Source organism: Melospiza georgiana, chromosome 1 (assembly GCF_028018845.1).
Source record: "Melospiza georgiana isolate bMelGeo1 chromosome 1, bMelGeo1.pri, whole genome shotgun sequence".
Taxonomy (NCBI): domain Eukaryota; kingdom Metazoa; phylum Chordata; class Aves; order Passeriformes; family Passerellidae; genus Melospiza; species Melospiza georgiana.
The window spans coordinates 14,413,380-14,432,308 of record NC_080430.1 but is presented as its reverse complement, the minus strand read 5'-3'; the positions used below and the strand labels follow the sequence as shown (position 1 = coordinate 14,432,308).

General features: G+C 39.0%; 1 protein-coding gene across 10 annotated transcripts in view; it reads right to left on the bottom strand.

Moving 5' to 3' along the window:
* PARD3 (par-3 family cell polarity regulator) overlaps nt 1–18,929 on the bottom strand; it is a 442,650-nt gene that overhangs the window by 80,570 nt on the left and 343,151 nt on the right. For 9 of the 10 annotated variants that reach the window (XM_058024007.1, XM_058024041.1, XM_058024016.1 and 6 more), the window contains one exon: nt 17,606–17,860. In XM_058024007.1, coding sequence (XP_057879990.1) covers nt 17,606–17,860 — 255 coding nt within the window. Of the gene's footprint in view, nt 1–17,605; nt 17,861–18,929 lie in introns of those variants that run through there. The other variant, XM_058024062.1, reaches the window with a different exon arrangement.

Here is an 18,929-nt window from a genome sequence, read left to right as displayed (position 1 = left end):
TGTAAAAGTAGATGACTGAATACAATTGCCTTTTTGTCCCTAAAAGGCAAATTCTTCTCTAGCAGCCAAATTAGAGCTATCACATGCAACTGAAATTGCTGAGGAAATGTCTGTAAACAACATTTAGTTTTTAAATTCAACTTCACGTATGTAGAGATTGCACAGGAGAGTTTACTCAACAGCTACAAATAGACATTATCCAACAATTCAGGCATTAATTTCACTGAAGCATATAAAATTTTATAGTACAAATGGAAATAATACCTTTCTTGAAAACAAAACCCTAGTTATTTATCAATTTAGTTATCATATCTATGGCTTTGTGATATTTAAATGCCCATCAAAAAGAGACAGCTAGTTAGAGATAGCAAACATTCATGCATTTAAGTCACATTACAAGAAAAAATAAGCTTTGAAATAGGAAACAGGCAGTGTTTAGTTAACAATATTTGAGTCTCCAGAAGAATGCAAGCCGAGAAACATTCTAAAACTGGCCAGATTCAGCAAGCTAAATCTTCACTGCTTTTTGTCTTGCATATAGTCTTGCCCCAGAAAACCCTTGATGATGAAAGGAAAGAGATGCAAGTACTTTATTATTATAATCCTATAAATTAATTCCTTTACATACAAATATTTAGAATTTACATGTATTTAAATCTTGTAACATTTAAGCACATTGGAGCATTTGAAAGTACACAATAGCTGTCCAGACACTGTCAAAATCAGACATAATACTTTGCCGTTTCATGCTCAGGAATGAGGACAGACACTGATCTAGCCATCAGGAAAGGGCAGAAAGGTGGAGAGGTTTTTAGCTTGATATTGCACATATATGAATCAGGTTTAAATTTCCCCCTGACTACTGTAATTGTAGCTAAAAGTCACTTGGTGAGTATCATCAACTCAGATGCCTAAACATGGAAATCTAAGTGTCATGTTAGTGACCCAAAGACTTATTTCCATTGAAATATGAAACAGACCTACAGCAGCTGCAGATCCTTCTTGACTGGAGCTATAGGTTGGATTTATGACTTTTAGAACATCCAAAGTTGCTCCAAATATTTACATTTAGGCATTGCATCTGCCTTTCATGGGGTACTCACACATCCAATTTTCAGTACATGTGTTATGAAAATCGGATGTCCGAGGCATTAGAGAAAGGCACATTCCTAGAATGCTTTGATTTTCCCTGTGGAGGTATCTCTATCTATGCACTATATGGATTTCTCTCTCTTAACACCCATACTGTGTGTGAACATCCTCCTCAGTGCCTCCATTTAATGAGAATGTCAAGATTGTGAAGGCAGATGCAAAAGTGATGCTGATTCACCACAACATCAGGATCATAAAGCATCACCAGAGCAAACCAGACAATACCCTGGAGAGCCATGGATGGCCAAGCCTGCACTGAATGGACTTTCACTTGAACCATGCCCAGAGAGGAAGCTTGGCTGACTCTGGGCTTTAGGAGTTCATATCAACTTGGTATCTAAATGACCTCAGGGCAGGATTAATATGTATGTGTAGGGAGCATTTGCAACTCCGCCTAAAGCTATCTCACTTGGTTGCTCTGAATTGCCCTCCTGAGGATACCAGCTCTCTCCTTTGGCTATATAGATAGCTTGGCTTTCTAATTTAGGCATGAACAAGATCCTTTTCAAAACTTTGAGTTCTTCTCTTGTGAAGCCTGTGTATCTTTGTCTAGGACAGATCCCAACAGATTTAGGTCGGATGGAACCACATTAAATCAGAGTATTTCAGAGATATCCATTCATCCTCCAGGAGCTAAGACTAGAATTTAGAATGAAAAATTTTGGATCTTAACATACCAGTGGCACTTCTTTAAGTTCTCTACATTTCACAAATATTTTCTCTTTAACTCTGTGAAATTTTCTAATTTGACAGCTAGATCCATAAACCATCATGACTATCTTAATTCTATCAACACTCTTAAGTGCAGTATGAAAGCTCAGTTCATTGAACTATCAAATAATATGACATAAGACCTAGTCCTGTTAATCATCATATATGTAGAGAGAGAGAGATCTAGAGAGAGAAGCATATGTAATCCATTGTACATTCAGGCTGTCAAAATGTTTTAATTATTCAGTCAGAACAGTATGACTGCATGAATCATTTCAGTGTTCATCGCAGAGCAAGTTGGGAAAAGGTCCTGATGAAATAACTGCATAGGAATTTTAAAAACTCTTACTTTTAAATAAAATTTGAGGTATAAGTAAGGAAGGCATAAGCAGGTATAAGTCTAGGACTGCTCAGAAAACATCATTTTTTCTGCCTCCTCTGCTAAGCCCTTTCCAGCTCAGATAATGTTTCCATTCTGCTCCAGGCTTCTCTCAGGAAATTAATTTCTTAGCTTGATGTCACCTGAGGACATCCAAATGAACCACCTACCGTCTCTGTAGCCTCCTTTCTTTCTAATGCTGTGTTACATCTTAACATCTCACATAACAACTGTAAAACAGACAACCTGATCTTAATATAAACTCTACAAAATACTGCACTACACTCTATGGAATTGTACAAATAAAAGTAAGATAACATCACCCTTGAGGATTTTTCTGTGCTCTAAATGTGCTCTTTCACAGGGCAATGTACTGGGCAAAACTGAAGGAAGGTGTTGGCCAACAGGAAACAAGACCAGAAGAAGACTGATTTCCTCTCCTTTTCATTCTTTCACAGGATATTCTTTATTTCATTCCCTTAATAATACTTCCACCCCTAAGGTGGCAGGAGGAAAGGGGATGGATGTTGTCTACAGGGGATAACTGCAGGAGATATTTTGCAGAATAGAGTGAGCTACTAAATTGTTAGACAGGACTCTTTCTTATCTGGTGTGTTTGCAGAGGAATGCATTAAACAGAAGTCCTTTAAGGTACATTAAGCCTGACAGTTGTCTTCCCTCCATTGTGAGTTTGGCACGTGTGGCTGCTGTGAGACAAGGATCCAGGCTGCCACTGACTCTCATTCTAATGCCAGCTCAACCCTGACATTCTCCAGTGCCTAGTGGATTTGCAGTGAGATATTCTGAAGAAGTTTTCCTTCAGTTTTTCAAATTAACTTAATATAGTGTAAAGTGAGAGTTTATGATCCCAGAGAGAGATATACCATACAGACTAGCACAGCATAAAAAGTATCAGGATAGGCTTTGCAGCATTCCCCAGCGTCTCAACTCCAAGCCAAAGGGACTATTTACTAATCAAAAGCCCTCATATTTTTCATTCTTTGCTCCTCTTTTGATAACAGAAGGCCCAGACAAACAGAAGCAAATAGAAACTCTATTCTGCTGTTCATGCAAGCCTGTTCACCAAATGCCTCCCATAGGCTGCTTTCCACCAGGCCTGCTATTCATTTAATCCATTCAGTCCTGAAGAAAGATCAACTTAGGCAATTAGACAAGGGATGTGGGCTCTGAGGGATAATTGGATGACTTGCATGCAATAAACTTCTTGCACGGTTTCTTCACTTTTTTCTTTTGGTCTCTTTGCTCATCCCTTTGTTTCTCATCATTAATTTTTTTAATCAAGTTTGCAACACCCTTGCAGTTACAGCAAGATAGTAATGTGGCCGAGCAGCAAGAACCTGAACACCTACATTGCAGCTCCTGCTGTTTTATGCGTCTTTAAATTGTTCTGATGTGGTATCAAATGGGATGCAGCAGTCAAGGCTTCATTTTTGTGTCTGCAGCACTGCTGAAGATGCAGGGTGGGAATAAATGAGCTCAGGTATGTTTTCCTAATCTAAGGTGAATCCTGGAAGAGAGCTCATAGGGGGGGAAAAAGTATAACAACAGAATTTAATTGCATTCTGGTGAATTGCGTGTGAATTATATCATGGCCAAGGACCTTACTGACACACATTAAAGACTGCTGGAATGTAATTATTACCTTTCTTTACCCCCTATAGCCATCTTCATCCCACCTTCTTGTCATCTCCAAGTCCAAAGCCTGGGAGCTCTTTTTGCCTTGGGCACAAGACCTCAGTCTCATCCTTAGTCCTCAGCATGATGCTTCTCACTTTCATGTTCCTCTCACATCAGCACTTCCCTCATGTCATACTTCCTAATATTGTATTTATTTACTGTATAAAATTGCCTTCCTCTGCTTACATGAGTTTAAACTTCTCTTTGCTCCTTTTATTTTCTATGCACTAGCACAATTTGTCAGACTGGATACACAGCAATTTAAAATCACATAAAAGTTTCAACATTTCCCTCTAACATTACAATATAATTCTCTTTTATAATAAATTCCAGTGAAATATTAATGATCACTATACTATCAACCATAAAAACCAATAACAACAAAAAATAAAAATCTGATCTTACACTGCCTAACTTGAATGCTAGACCGTGTACCCAGCTGCTGAATGCGCAGAAGTCCTTTTCAGTGCTCATCTGTAAGGAATAAAATATTGCAGCCACAGCTACCAAGGCTTGGCTCAATCTGTAGGAATGACAGTTTTCCTTCAGGACGTCCCCATTCAGCCTCACATGACAAATAGATACAATGTCCTGCAGACCTCCTCTGAAGAGATGCTCCGGTAACACTGACAGGCATAATATGAAACCAGGACAGACTGTGCAGAACCTCTGAAATGCTGTAGGCTTCTTACAAATGAAAAACACCCATCAAGAACAAGGTCAAGAGCAGAACAAAATTTATTTCTCCTCCTACTAGAGAGATATGTATTCAGGACATAGCTACCTTCAGATGAAAATATGGAGGACTTTAAGACAGGATTAATACTTGACTGAGAAAGAAATCCTAAACCACTTTTCAGAGTTCTTGAACAACTAGAGGCAGCTCTACTCTCAGTATTGCCTCAGTGAAGAGGCTTGAGTAGCTCAGGCAGAATGATGAAGGATGAGACTGTTGAGTTGCTTGAAATGGCACTCCTGTGTTCTACCCAGAGAATAAAAATTGACTGAAGATGAAATAATGAAATAAGAGGGTAAAATACAAAAAATATAATTAAGCTAAGCACACAAAAGGAGTGATGTTGCATTTGTCTACGAACAAAGAAGGAAAGGAAGATGGTAACACTTTGTGTCTTTCCTGGTGAGATGTGGCGATAGCTGAGCTTGCTTTGTTCAGTTCTCAGCAGCAGTTAACTTGCTGTTTTGTGACTGAGGAACACAAATATTTATCAAAGTATTTTTTTCCTCCTTTCTTAGTATCTCAAGGGACATGCTCAGGTACCATGAATATCAGGTGGTTTTTGTCTTTCTGTTCTAGACCTTAGTACATTCAAGAGAACATGGAGGCAATAAAACAAAAAAATAGATTAAATATCAGGCAATTGTCTTCTCAAACAAGAGCTATAAGAGAAAGAGCCCACATAATGCTGTTGAGCATATCCCATTTCAATGCGCACTACACAAGAGACAGAACACACAACAGCAAGAACAAATTTTGTGTGCACAGGAGATCAGACCAAGTGACTAACAAGGTCTTCTCTGTAACTCTGTAGAAAATGGTTTCTGGAAGAATATCAACAGGCAGTTCTCACCAGCATACAGGTGTTAACCTTGGTGCCCTGGCCATGTTCCAGCCCAGGTAATTACGTTTTACACTTAAATTCTCCTTCCATAGTGTCCTGGCTTGTCTCCACTCTCTGGCCCTGATTTATGTGCAATTGAAGAGCAGCAGTGTGTCACTGCACAGGTGTCAGTGCAGGGACTGGGGAGGGGATCAGCTGAGGAGTGAAGATGTACTTATGTTAACTACAGGTCCCATTAAAGGCTATGGAGTTCCTCAGGATCCTTGCAAATATACTCTCTAGATAAAAGATAACCCCACACAGACCATCTTATACCTCACTTGTGCTTACAAGGAGGGCAGCTGATTTTTCTATTATTTTTTTTCCTGCAGGTGAGGGGATAGCTGGCTCCCCTTTGTCCCAGAGAGCTCAGCAGGCAGCTTCCTCTCCCTGCTCCCCATCCTGCAGTGCTCCTGATCTCCACAGCAGAGTTGCTTCCTTTCCCCCTCTGTCCTCTGGTGTGGCCCTTCAGCTCCACAGGACACCCAGTGTCTCCTGAGCCTCCATTCCTGCAATGCACTCACCATCAGCAAACCCTAGCCCAGAATGAACATTGCAAGCAGGACTTTGAGAAATACTCAGAAGCCTCTGTTTCAGAATTCACTGCCAACACAGTATCTTTTCTCTGGGAGTTATGAGCTCTTTTTGTCCAGGAAATTGTGCAGACGAGCTGCAGAACCTCAGTGTTAAAAGAGAAACACAGAAAATCCTTTAGCAAAAGAAAGGCTGTCAGAGCCACACATCCCACACAGCAGCAATCCTGCCCTAGCAGAACTAAGTGTGTGTAAGGAGCAATCCAACAACACACACAGCTCTGAGTCATTTTTAAGGGTACTTTAGATGCATCATTTTTGGTGGAGCTGAATGCTGTAAGCGTAATACAAAACCTGTGAATTAAGGGACAAAAGGCAACCTTCTATGCAGCCTCCTTTATTTAAAGATGAATCAAGTTATCTGTGTTCTAAGACTTATTATTCAAGTTTTGAGAGTGCAGTAGAGAAAAAAAAAAACATGTTTTCAAAATAATTTGGGAGAAACAAGACATAGGTAAGTGCATTCTGAAATATGAAAATGCAATAGCTAAAAAAGCCAACACTGACAATCATTCAAGGAGAAGTTCAATGATAACAATTATTTTGTAAGGCAATCCTCATTATTTTAAAACTTCTTTTTGATGCCTGAAAAATTTGAATCTCTTGTTTTGTATTCCAAATATTACATTAAGTGATTCATTAATTTTGGTTGGGTTTTTTTAGTTTATTTTTTACAGACACACCAGACTCCTCTGTGAGTTGCACAGCATTAGAATAAGAGAAAATGGACGCAAACAGTAGGACAGGAAATTCTGATATAAAAAGCTTTTTCTCTTTGCCTTTGTTTTTCTAGCTAGCATGAAGCTGATCAAATACTAGAACAGGCACCCAGGGAGCTAAATGAAATCTCCATCCTCAGAGATATTCAGGACACAACTGCAGCCCTGAGCAACTTGACCTGAGCAAGCCCACTCTGAGCAGGGGGTTGGACTAGATGGCTTCTGGAGGTCACTTCCTCTGGAGCAGAGGAATTTTTAGAGATTTTCCAAATACAAAAACATACAGAGAGACATAAGCACATGCACATAAAATTCTGTCACAGCTAAAGACATCCTTGTATCTGCATTTCATTCTGCGCATGGGCATGTGCTTTACTGAATGTGGGCAAACTAGTATGACTTGCTACATAAAAGATGGAGGCATCTGACCCATGAGAAGGAATAATAAAAAACATTAAGTGTGAGCTCCAATAAAGTAGGATTATTTCTGACACTGAATGGTCTGTTGGCTTTGCCTATTTTCCTGCTAAATTCTGACATCTTGAGCTGCAGCAATTTTAACTACAGCAGAATAGTGCAACTAATGAAAGCTAATGAAATTCAGCCTGCATGAACTGTTCAGTGTGGCTTCACAGGACAAACAACTCAGCTCTGGCCATCTAAGCAAGACATAGAGGACGTTCCTGAAATTCTAATTAGACTGAACTGAGGAAAATGGCCTCGTGGAAGAAAAGAAAAAGATGGCCTTTCTCTAGTTCACTGTGCCTCCACAGAATCAGGGGCACCCACCCAGTGTGACACATTTCACAACTGAGATGAGCAAAGGAAAATGAAGACTGTGGTGGTTTTCCAGCCACTCACAGAGCAGGATCAGGGTACAGCCCACAGCACCTGGACTGTGCTGAGCAACCAGCCCCTGCTGCTCAGACAAGGCACCCAAATGGAAAAGTTTTCCAGATACTTCTCCGCAGGGAAATCTTCCAAGAAGAAACAGGTTATGAAGCTCAACTTAAAATAGTAACAGAAGTGCATTTGGGGACTAGAAATTACCAAAGTATGATAATGTAGACAAAACTTAAATGAACAGCCCTACTAAAGTGAAAGGAGCAATTTCTTTTAATTGTACATCCTTTCATAAAATGCCTTTGCATAAATTCCCATAATTGCTCTTCTCCATGATCCCCCAAAGATTTAGACAAAAAAACCATTACTTACAGCACTGTTTTAATACCAAGTTAGTTCTAGATGAACTACAAAGGCCTAATGGAGTAACTGCATAACCTTAATAACTCTATCAACTCTTTTAAATTCCCTCTATCATGTCCTTAATATTTTTGCCTCACTTGCCATATATAAAACCATGCAAGTCCTACATTTTCAATGTCTGTTTGAGAACTTTTATCAGATGTAGAAATTGAAAAATACACTAATAAAAGCAAATGCATGGAAACTTGTTTCCACAGAAAAGAAGCCTCTGTCTTAAGTACAGTTTTTAAAAAAAGTTGGATCAATTAGCAATCTGTGAATGTTAGAAACATCTTAACAATGTCTCAAAGATGAAAGAGCATATCACAAAATGAGGAAAGGGGAAAAAATTAAATTATGTCTGCAGTCCTAATGAATCAAAGCCCAGAAGGTGGTCTCCAAATCAGCAGGTTCTGATGAAATATTAAGAAAAATTATTATTGATGAAAAATGAATAAGCTCTTTTTGATTTTTGCAACCTTTAAATCACACTTTGCTAATTAAAATACCTCATCACAACCCTCCATTCCTTGATGGGCATTTAGCAATCCTAAAAATGGGTGGGTTAATTTGACATTTTAGCCAATATGCATAGAGTTTATCTTAAGCTGGCAGACACAGCACAGTTTAAGATGATGTACAAAATAATACACAGCTAAACCTTCTTTTTATCCTTTTTTCTTTCTTTTTTTCACACTATATCTACTAACACAATTATAAAGTAATGACAGGCAACTTCTGCTTGTTTTCTCTGCAGCACAGGAACAGATACTACCACTGTTAATGAGCCATGAACTATGTCTTGGGAAATAAAGACCCATGCTAATATTTTCTGTCTTCTTTGTTTGCCAGGTCAGAGCTCTTCCCATCCCAAAGATAAGTGGAAATGAAAAGTCTGAGGGACATTAGTTCTCACATCCCTTGAAGTCTAATTGTTTTTTTTCAAATGTTGGGAGTAGAAATTATGTGTTTTCATTCCAGTTTGTACTGTTTCCTTTTAAATGGAAACCTAGGAATGAGGGAAGGCTGTATGAAAATGTGAATTGTTGCACACAGAAGACATTTCATTACAGAAAGCAATGGAGCTCAGGCATGCCATGCATTGTTACAAAACTATACACAAAAATTAAAATGAAGCAAAATCTGTTCCTCTGCTTTTTCTTTCATAAATTAGGTCTTATATGTTATATCACTGTCCAAACTCTGGGTACATGAAATTACCTATCCATTACAAATATGTCATCTATTTACCATAATAACATTTGATACATCCATCATGTAAGAAAGAGTGCTATGAATACATCAAATTGAAAAGCTATTTAAATGCCACTAGTATTTTAAAGAATGAAAATTTTCATGGCAAGTAAGTCTGATTTTAGAAATAAGTCTGATGTTTTTCAGAAATACCTAATCATATAAAATAGGTCACGCAAGAAACCTTTCAATGTTTCACATCACAGTGTTTGAGCCTTAAGGAACAAGATTTCAAACACCTTATAAACCAATTCTTTAACAATATATCATGAAGTACAAGGCTGCAGGAATATACACTGTTTTCTGAGTGATGAGTGGAAAAGCACTGTTTTTCAGCTTTCCAACCAAGAACAAACTGAAATGAGATCTTTCAGCAATTTCTCAGTTTCCAGGGCTGCCAGTGTGGTATGTTTCATTCAATGAGTTTACAATATGTTACAAGGAATTAACCACTTCCCCTTGCAAGCTATATGAAGTGATGCTATTTTCCTTCCTGAAGTTCACTGCAGAGGATTCCTCCCCACAATTACACTCCACCACTTCCTCCAGTGACAAAGTACTTTAACCATAAGCAGGATGATTTGTGGGTCACATAAACAAACAAGGCTGGCCATAAGGATAAACAGTGTAGTTAAATATAGTTTGTCTCATCTGGGAAGGAGGTATCATTCACAAAAATAGCAAAGAAGGAAAACCCTTTCAAACCCTCCAACATTAGAAGAACATTTTACTGTTCATCCATTAAACTACATTAAAGATCTAACTTCAAATTGCATATTTAATTTAAGAAAGTAAAAATCCAAGATTTTGTGAAAATACAGGATTCTCTACAAGCTCTTCCTTTGCACCCCTCTCCCATAACCAGAAAAATCTAAAATGAAAAATCCCTAGCTCTTCAAATGCTTGGAAAGGAGAAGCCTGAATCCTTCACCAAAGAGGAACAGATGGGTTGACTGGAGGGACATAAAAGACAAAAAGATCATAAATTTTTATTCTATTTAGAAAGGGCCACATTCAACAGCAACAACAAATTAAACTGATTAAATTATGGTGTTCAAGTGAGGCACAACATCAGTTTGCAATACAAATTTTGGTTAGTAGGACTTGCAAAGAACAGATTTTAGCAGTTTACACCGGTAGGATCAAAACACTTGATTTAATGAACGGAAAGCCTTTGCTTTTTCAGCTTCGTGTACTCAAATATTCCCCATAATTTTCTCAGGATGAAGAAGTTCAAGTTGCATTGATGGCATTAGTGGGAAAAAACGATGTGCACGTTATGCACACAGCTGGGTTTCTGGACCGCAATCTCAAGCCACACAATAACCATTTGATGCCCGAGACATGGCCTTTTCTAGCTTTTGCATCATGATTTTTCATACTGGGATATATAATTATAGTTTTTCTTTTCCTTTTTTTTTTTAGAATTAAATATTAACTTCTACCATCTGAAAAAAAAGTAAAGGTTTTTCTCTTTTAAACCCAAGCAACAAAACACGCAATTGATCTATATCCATGTGCAAAATGTACTAATATACCAACAAAAATACTACACATAATTCAGTCACAACTTATTTAAATTACCAATATTTTGTGTTGAAGTGACAGGTTTTGACCCCCCTTTTATAAACAGTCTCTCAAGTGCACTTGAAGGCATTGAAAATCCCCCAGCTATGCAGACAGTCCCAGCTTCCAGCCCGGGAGCCCATCCCAGAGCAGGGGCACCAAGGGCACGTTTGGGTGGGCCCCTCTTCACCTCCTGGTCCTGTAACCCAGGGAGGGAAGTTCACCTCTCTTATCTCTCTCTGCATTTGCCCACTGCAACCATTTGTAGAGGTACTAACCCCAGCTGCTTTTGTGAAAACAAATAAATAGCTGTCACACTTCAGATCGCACAGCGAGCCAGACAGAGGAGAGGGGAAGAGAAACCACTGGGGTTTCAGTGAGGCTGTGGTAAATGGAGAGTGATGTAGTTCTCACAACAGTATCAGTGCCTGGGATCTATTCAGAGAGAGACCAGGACTTCCAAGTAATTAAAATGGGAGACCTGAATAGAGTTCACTGTAAGTCTGCCATTTATTCCACCAAAGTGGTAACCCAAACAGAGGAGTGCAGTTGCATACTTTCACAATAGGGAGCCTACATAAATCCTCATGAATTTATATTAAAACTTGTCTTATATTCTATCAAGATGGAAGAACAAAAGAAAACAACCAACCTATGATAATAAAATGCCAATGCTAATAGTGTCTATTGGGTTCTAAATACACAGGTCTATGAGAGACCAAGCTAATTTTTAGGCAGTCCTGGGGGCAAGGATTACTGGCTTATAGGATGAAGGGTAGAGAAACAAAAAACCCCAATGTGTTAGCGCTGAAGTGAAATTAAACCCCATGAAGAGTCTCACAGAGGCTCTAACTAATCCTTCTCTGGGTTATAACAGACAGAGGAGGAAAAATACCACAATGACTTCCAAGTATTTTTTTTCAGTTTTACACATTAGAGAGCTGCAAACAGTTCATTAACCCACTGCTCTCCAGGCAGCTTGCCTTGGAGAGTCTGATTATTCCATAATGGCATATGTGCCATTTCGTAGGCCAAGAAAGTCTTTTCAGAAGTCAGACTCTCACAGGAATGAAGCTTTGTAAGCTTTGTAATGTCACAAAAGAGTGATACTGACTGGAAGGTAAGGATTTAAACCCTGTGACTATTAATTTCTGAAACATTACCAATTACTTATGGCGTTTGCAAAACAAAAAGGTCCCTGCAACTTGAGTATTCTCAATATATTCACCTGCAGGAGTGGTTCCCTCCCCTGTACCATGGTATCTGCAGGGCTCTGATGGCAGAGGGTGATGAACAGGGAAGAACAAGGGATCCAGGAGATGGGAATACACTCCCTGATCAGCAAAGAGAAGTAAACAGAGGTAGGAGGGAAGAGCTTACTCATAATCTTATTCAATATAGGTTGTTAGCCCTCTGCACAGCTCTGCAGGTTTTAAATGTCACTGGATAGATGGTTTGCAGGGCCGTGGCCTTTCCCTCCACGAAAGTGCTCTTCAAGTCAAATTCCAGAACCATCAAAAAATCTCTTCTTCTGAGAAACACCCTAGCATTTACAGGATGCATTGCCCTAAGTAATAACTCCTATCTCTATCTCTGGTGAGCCTGGTACTAAGCTCCAATTCCTAGGCATAAATGATCACACAGACTTAAGAACACTCCTGTGACTGACACTACTAATAAAGAAGTTTAATATAGCTGCACAAGAGCCAGCTTTTTTAACAAATATTTATCCAAGCCCAGCAATATAGTATTTCATAGCTTTCATGACCCATTCTGCTATTGCTTAGAGTTATTTTATATACACTAGAAAGACAGGGTCTGTTTATTTCACTTTTTACATATTCTTTTATTATATTAGAGTGTTTCTATGCAGTTTCCAGGTTTCATTACTCTCATGCCAATTTATGCACAAAGATATTACTGAGAAAATCAAAGTTAACAACTTAATAAAATGTTCTCCCATTCTTTTTGGAAAAGCAGCAAGGAAAGTATGTGACCCGACCTGGAAAAAAACAATCTTGCCTCTTTGCACTGAGCAGATGACAGTTAAAGGAAGTGGGGTTATTTTCAGTTCCCAGATATTCCTTTGACATAACTTGATTCCACTTCTGATAGAAAATAAAGCAGTTCATAAAGGTCTCCCTTCTAAAATGAAGGTTTTTTCTTTTAATGGCAAAATGCATGCAAAAAGCATATGATTACGGTATTTATGTTTCCATTAAAATGTCCTCAGCAAGCTGGAGGAGTCTAACCTACTATTTTCAAGCTATTTAGATTTACAGCAGCACAGTGCCTATTTTATTTCAATTTTATTTCAGGACAATGCACTCTTGGTGGGAAATGATTAAAGAGTGACAGCCATTAGGAGTTGTCTTTCTGCATCGTGCTCAGCTCTGGATGTCAGGTGATTGCCATAAAGCCCCACTGTATGGCATCCTTGTCATCTACATGAAAAGCAGTATTGATCAGTCATTCAGCTTCTCTTCTGTGTAATGCAAAACATACTAGAGACATTTTTCAGCTAAGCTGAAAGCCTTATTCTCAAGAACCATGTTCTTGAGACACCTCTTTCCCAAATGATAAAATAAACATAGATTATACATTACACCTCTGCTTCACTCCATCAATGCCTAACGAAGAAGTGAAAAACTTCTTAGCAGCCTGTCTCTATTCCCTGTGAGTGCACTGGATGGAGCTGATGTCACAAGGGCAGCTCATGTATATGCAGCTAGGCTGATCATCAATCTCTCCCAACATGTTAATTTATTTGTTTATTTATTTATTGATAGAGCTTCCTTTCTTCTGAGCAATAAACTCCTCTGCTAAGAAAGACAATCTGCTTTCAGTCTCTAGGATAAAGAGCAGAAAATAACTTTTTTAGTGTTACATCCATAACTGATACAATCACTGAAAAACCAAACCAACCAACCAAGCAACACTTTCTCCTCTAAACTCCACCAAATATCCATTAATGATTGAACTCTGATGCAATACAAATCTGCATTAAAGTAGTTCTAAATCAGTTTCAAATCCTGTAAGGATATATTTGATTAGCACTTAATATTTACAGGCTGGGTTTTTTAATAGCCATTGTCAGTAAAATTGGTAAGTCATTGTCACTTACACACATCTAGCTGTGCATGTCTCCAGTGAGTGAGTTAAAATCTTTTTCTCCTTTGCTGTATTTTGACATTATACAATCTACTTTCTATTTAGAGAAATGAACACACAATGTTTAAGGAATCACCATGTGCTTCCTACTGTTTTGTACTATCTGTCTACACTGATGAGCAGTTGACTACTTGTCCTCCACTTTGCTGTTCACTATTTGCCATGATACAGTTAAACTTACAACAGTTGGTGGCATGTGTTGATGAAAGTAATAGAGAGCTGGGGAAATATTAAAGGAAAACAAACCCTGACAAGGCCTCACACACAGCCACATTAATTCTCTTAGAAGTCATAAAAAAAATTGTCATAAGTATTCAGCAATGGTATGCAAACTATTATGGGACATTTTGTTATAGGCTCCTTTGTAGCAGACTTTTAAATAACCTTTTGGACATACTTAAATGTCAAATTTTGTTTGCCACTAAGCACCGAACTTCAATAGAAATAACATTTCCCATATAAACAATGCTGCTTTTAATATGAACGTGCTAAAGATTTGAGACAGCCTGGCCATTCCCAGCTCCTGGCAGTTCAGCACAAGGGTAACACACTGAGTGATTTCCCTTTCCATCCAGGCTGGAAGCAACTGTCTCTACTCGGGTAACCTCTGAATCATCCAGAAGAAAGGAAAGGATGGGAGGGAGAAGAAGTAAAACACGCTGAAAATAACACTTACGACGGGTGAACACTCATGTACACAATATTTTAAGGATTCAGAACTGCAACCAACTATTTGTCATCAAATTTCTTGTAGCTTTATGAGAATAAATCAGACTGCAGAGAAGAGAGATGGAGGAGAGCCTCGAGCAGAGGTATTTGGATGCTTGGTGTCAAAAAGGGCATCACAGGCAATGCCAAGTGAAAGAGGAAGGTCTCACTGCTGGAAAGGGATAGCAAGAAAGAGGCTGCAATGCACATGGGGTGAGGAGTTGGATATTCTACAGACAAGGAGACAAAAGAGTTAGCAAGCACCTCAGGTCCACATGGCGACAACTGACTCTTAGAACAATGCTCAGATGATGCTTTCTTAGTATATCTAAGATAAAACTGTAAAAGACAGAGCAGCCTTTGGGCAGGTATCTCAGCCATAATCCAGACTCTCACACTGAACATTACAAAGGTCAAGCTCCTAGACACCCTCCACACACCTCAAGGAAAACTGAAAGCTGCACCCTCACAGCTCTTACACCTCCTCCACGCCCAGCCAAGTGATCTTTAAAATCCTTTCCAATCCAAACTATTTGTTACATGATTCTATGACACACTCTCTCAGCATTAGGCCCAAAGTGCAGATCCAGCTTCTTGGAGAGGTAACTTTGAGCCTGAGACTGTGCACATCACTGAAACATTCCCCAGAAGGTCTCCTGGAACCAGGGGGGATTCACCATCTCCACAGCTCTCTTGTTGATACATATGTGAGGAGAGGAAAGAAAACCCTAATACACCAGACCTTCATGCCTCAAACCCCCGAACAGGTATTTCAGAGTACAATTATAGCAAATAATAGTATTTTTACATCTGAATTAAATATTTCTTTCTGGGTGTTTCTTGTCAAATATGGCCCCTTTTTTCACAGGACCAGGGTTGGTTTTTCATGCCCCATTTTTGGTACCCTACTTGCATTTTATCCCTTTGCTCAGGCCCATTGTGTGTGCTGGGTCTCTCCTTTTGTCACAGCATGATCCAGCTGTGAGAGACAGGACCCTCCGTGCTCCCGGAGCAGCCTGAATGTACAAAACTACTGCACTGCTCTTTAGTCCTACCTACCTGATTAACATCAGATTCCCCTGGCACTCCATTATCTTCCACTTTACTCACTCTCTCCTGGCTCTTTTATCAGCCACCACACAGAGTTAACTGGGTCACGCAGGTCTCCTATTTTGCTGTGCCAGGTTTGTATCAAAGAACTTTTTTTTTGTTGATGTGACATTGATGCCATTCAACTCCAGCATGAAACACTGCCTTTGGTCTAACAAAAAAAGCCATGAGAGTCACCACGTGGCAGACATATCCAACCAAGCTACCTTGATTTCCAAAGGCACAAAAGTGCTGAAATGTCAGGCACCTGGGTATACCGGTGCCAGCCAATATAAGGCTGAGCAATACAAAATTCCAAGGACACAGATGCTGTCATCTTTTAACATTATTTTGCTTCGTTCACTGAAATAACGTACATATACCCACAATATATAAATTATTTACTGTGAAAAGTAGGCCTTTTACACAATGCAAGAGAATGGTGTGATTGAGAAAATAAAAAGGCAGCTGTGCAACCGATTTTTAGTAAAAATGTAAACATTCCACAATGCAGATAAAATTTTCTTATTTGCCATATTAGAGGATGTATATTTATCAATATTATGTAAAGAAAATTTCCAGAATAGATGAAGTGGAGGGTAAGGTACAACACTCTCAGTCCTCAAAGAGTTTTAGATATTTAGCTGAAACATAAATTACTCCACTACCACCTAGAACAAAATATGCAAGGTGAATGCCACTGCTCATGCAGAAGCTATACAGATCTCAAACACTGCACACAAAGACATTGCTTTGCTGATTTTACTGAAAATTCAATATTTTTCTGCTGGAAGAATGAGGTAGAAAACAAAGAGAATGGCTTGACTATGAGCTAAATAAATAAGTTCCAAATGAGTGAACAATATGTCTTGCACTAGGATTTTAGTTTTAATTTTTGTAATCCTGAGAAAATTCAGAACTATAAGTTTACAATAGTAAGCCAAGCAAACAGGTGTATTTTCACTGTTAAAGCATAAAAAAACCCAGTGAATTCTGCCTCTCACTACTTTTACTTTATGTTAGTACACATTCCTCTTTTAGCTTCAGGTTTTCAAATTAACTCAGAACTCCATCAACAGAAAATAGAATTTTGCCCAGTTTCATCATAAAAACAAGAAAGACATAGTTCAGATAACGTAACTGCAGGAAGAGTACAAATCATAAGCTACAACCCAACAAGTAACTCAAGAGCGAAGCTCAAAATTTGCTCACTTGGTCAATACTTAATCAAAAATCTCAGCCTGTTAGACTGAACTTCAGGACTACAGTAAGACTAGAATCCATGTAAGCTTTAATCCATTTTTGCTATATCAACAGTAACCTTTTAGAGATTTTGTAACAGTTGTAAATAGATTAGAAATGTTGTATTCCACAAACATATCTGCTAGAGCTTTGACAATAAACCTGATTATGTTAAAAATTTGAATTTAATTCTAACGATACCCAACAGTGATTCCAAAATTCCAAACCATCTGAAGAAAGAGAAGAAATGTAGTTACTCTGCAGAAAACACCTTTCCTAGCCCATACTGTAACAAGTTTATTTGAGTGAGTTCAACACTGTTCTACATAAAGGCTTTAAAAAGCCATTAACAAAAATCCAGCTCTGCCTTTCCAACTGATGTGGACAACCACGTCCCATGACCAAAGCAACACGAGGGCGGATTTTGAGAGGGTGCACTGACTGATGTGTGGCGCTTACCTGTCCACAGGTGAAGACTTTGAGTTCCGTGGTTTCTTCACCTGGGCGTACAAGGCCTCCACAGTCTGTCCCTCCCTGGGGCTCTGTGGCCGGGCGCTCAGCGTCACCGTGCCGCTGTTTGGGGAGTCGTAGGCGGCGATGCCGGCGTACATCGGATCCGCGTCGCAGCCGAACGCCCGGTTAAACTCCTGGATCTCCGCGTAGTCGCGCTCCCGAGCCTGCCTCTCCCGGAATTCTCGAGTTTTCGCTTGGATTCTGAAAAATTAAGAGAAGGCTGAAACCGATGGGTGTCTCCACTGAGGCGTTTGAAAGCAGCAGTCAGCAGACACTTTAGGTAGCCTATCTCAATGGAAACCAGTGAAGGTTTCCAGTTTCAGTTTGCCATGAGGTCTCAGGTTTACCTTGGACATTGAAACAAGATTGGTCTTTAAGGAGTACATCTGATTATCCACTGTCTTTTGTTGCATTTTTAGCTAAATAATGACTAGCCATAGCTGCTGGTAAACAGAGTTAATCTATTGTTTCACGCTTCCTAGGATGCCTGTGTTATTACCTGGCCTTACATAATTTGTATTGTATTGTACTCCATTAAAACATACCAGATTTAATGGTTCTAATGCATGTATTTAATGTACTTTCTTAGCTTAATACTACAAAATAATTTTTCTTTTCAGAATTTAAAAACTGTGTAGGGATAGGACATGGATATATTTATGTTTGCATACATGCAGTAAACAGCAGAAGCAGATTCTTGTAGGATTCCTTTGAGATGTGCATGCTTTTTAAAAAATATAAACAGAATCTGGCATCTCTCAAAAGCAGGCTGCGTCTTCTCAGAAAGTGCCTTGTGTTAAAGTTACAAATGAAAGGTGATGCTGGACAGGGTTTATATCTATGTGCGCTAATTTAGCTGTATGATAAAAAGTGACAGATAGAAACAGATGACATTTAGGAATTTGACAAGCACAAATCGAGCAGAGGTCATACTTTCAAAAGCACATAAAGCTATTACAAAAATTTGATCAGGGCTTCGAAGTCTCTTTGGTATTTTATGAAATTTGATGTATTGCACACACATATGCACAGCCAGCTGACCACACCCCCCCTTTACACTGTCTCCCCAGACCAGTTTAATGCTCTGTAATCATTGCAAAATGAAACTGTCTCTCCCTTCCATTAGTAAAATGTGCTCCTTTTTCATCTAATACAGCCATGGCTACAGAGTGACAGCATCCATCCATGCAGACTGCAGCTCTGTGAATCTCTGCTGTGTGCCATTTCCAAGGACATCTTGTTTGCCAACTTTCAACAAGAGCAGCCCATT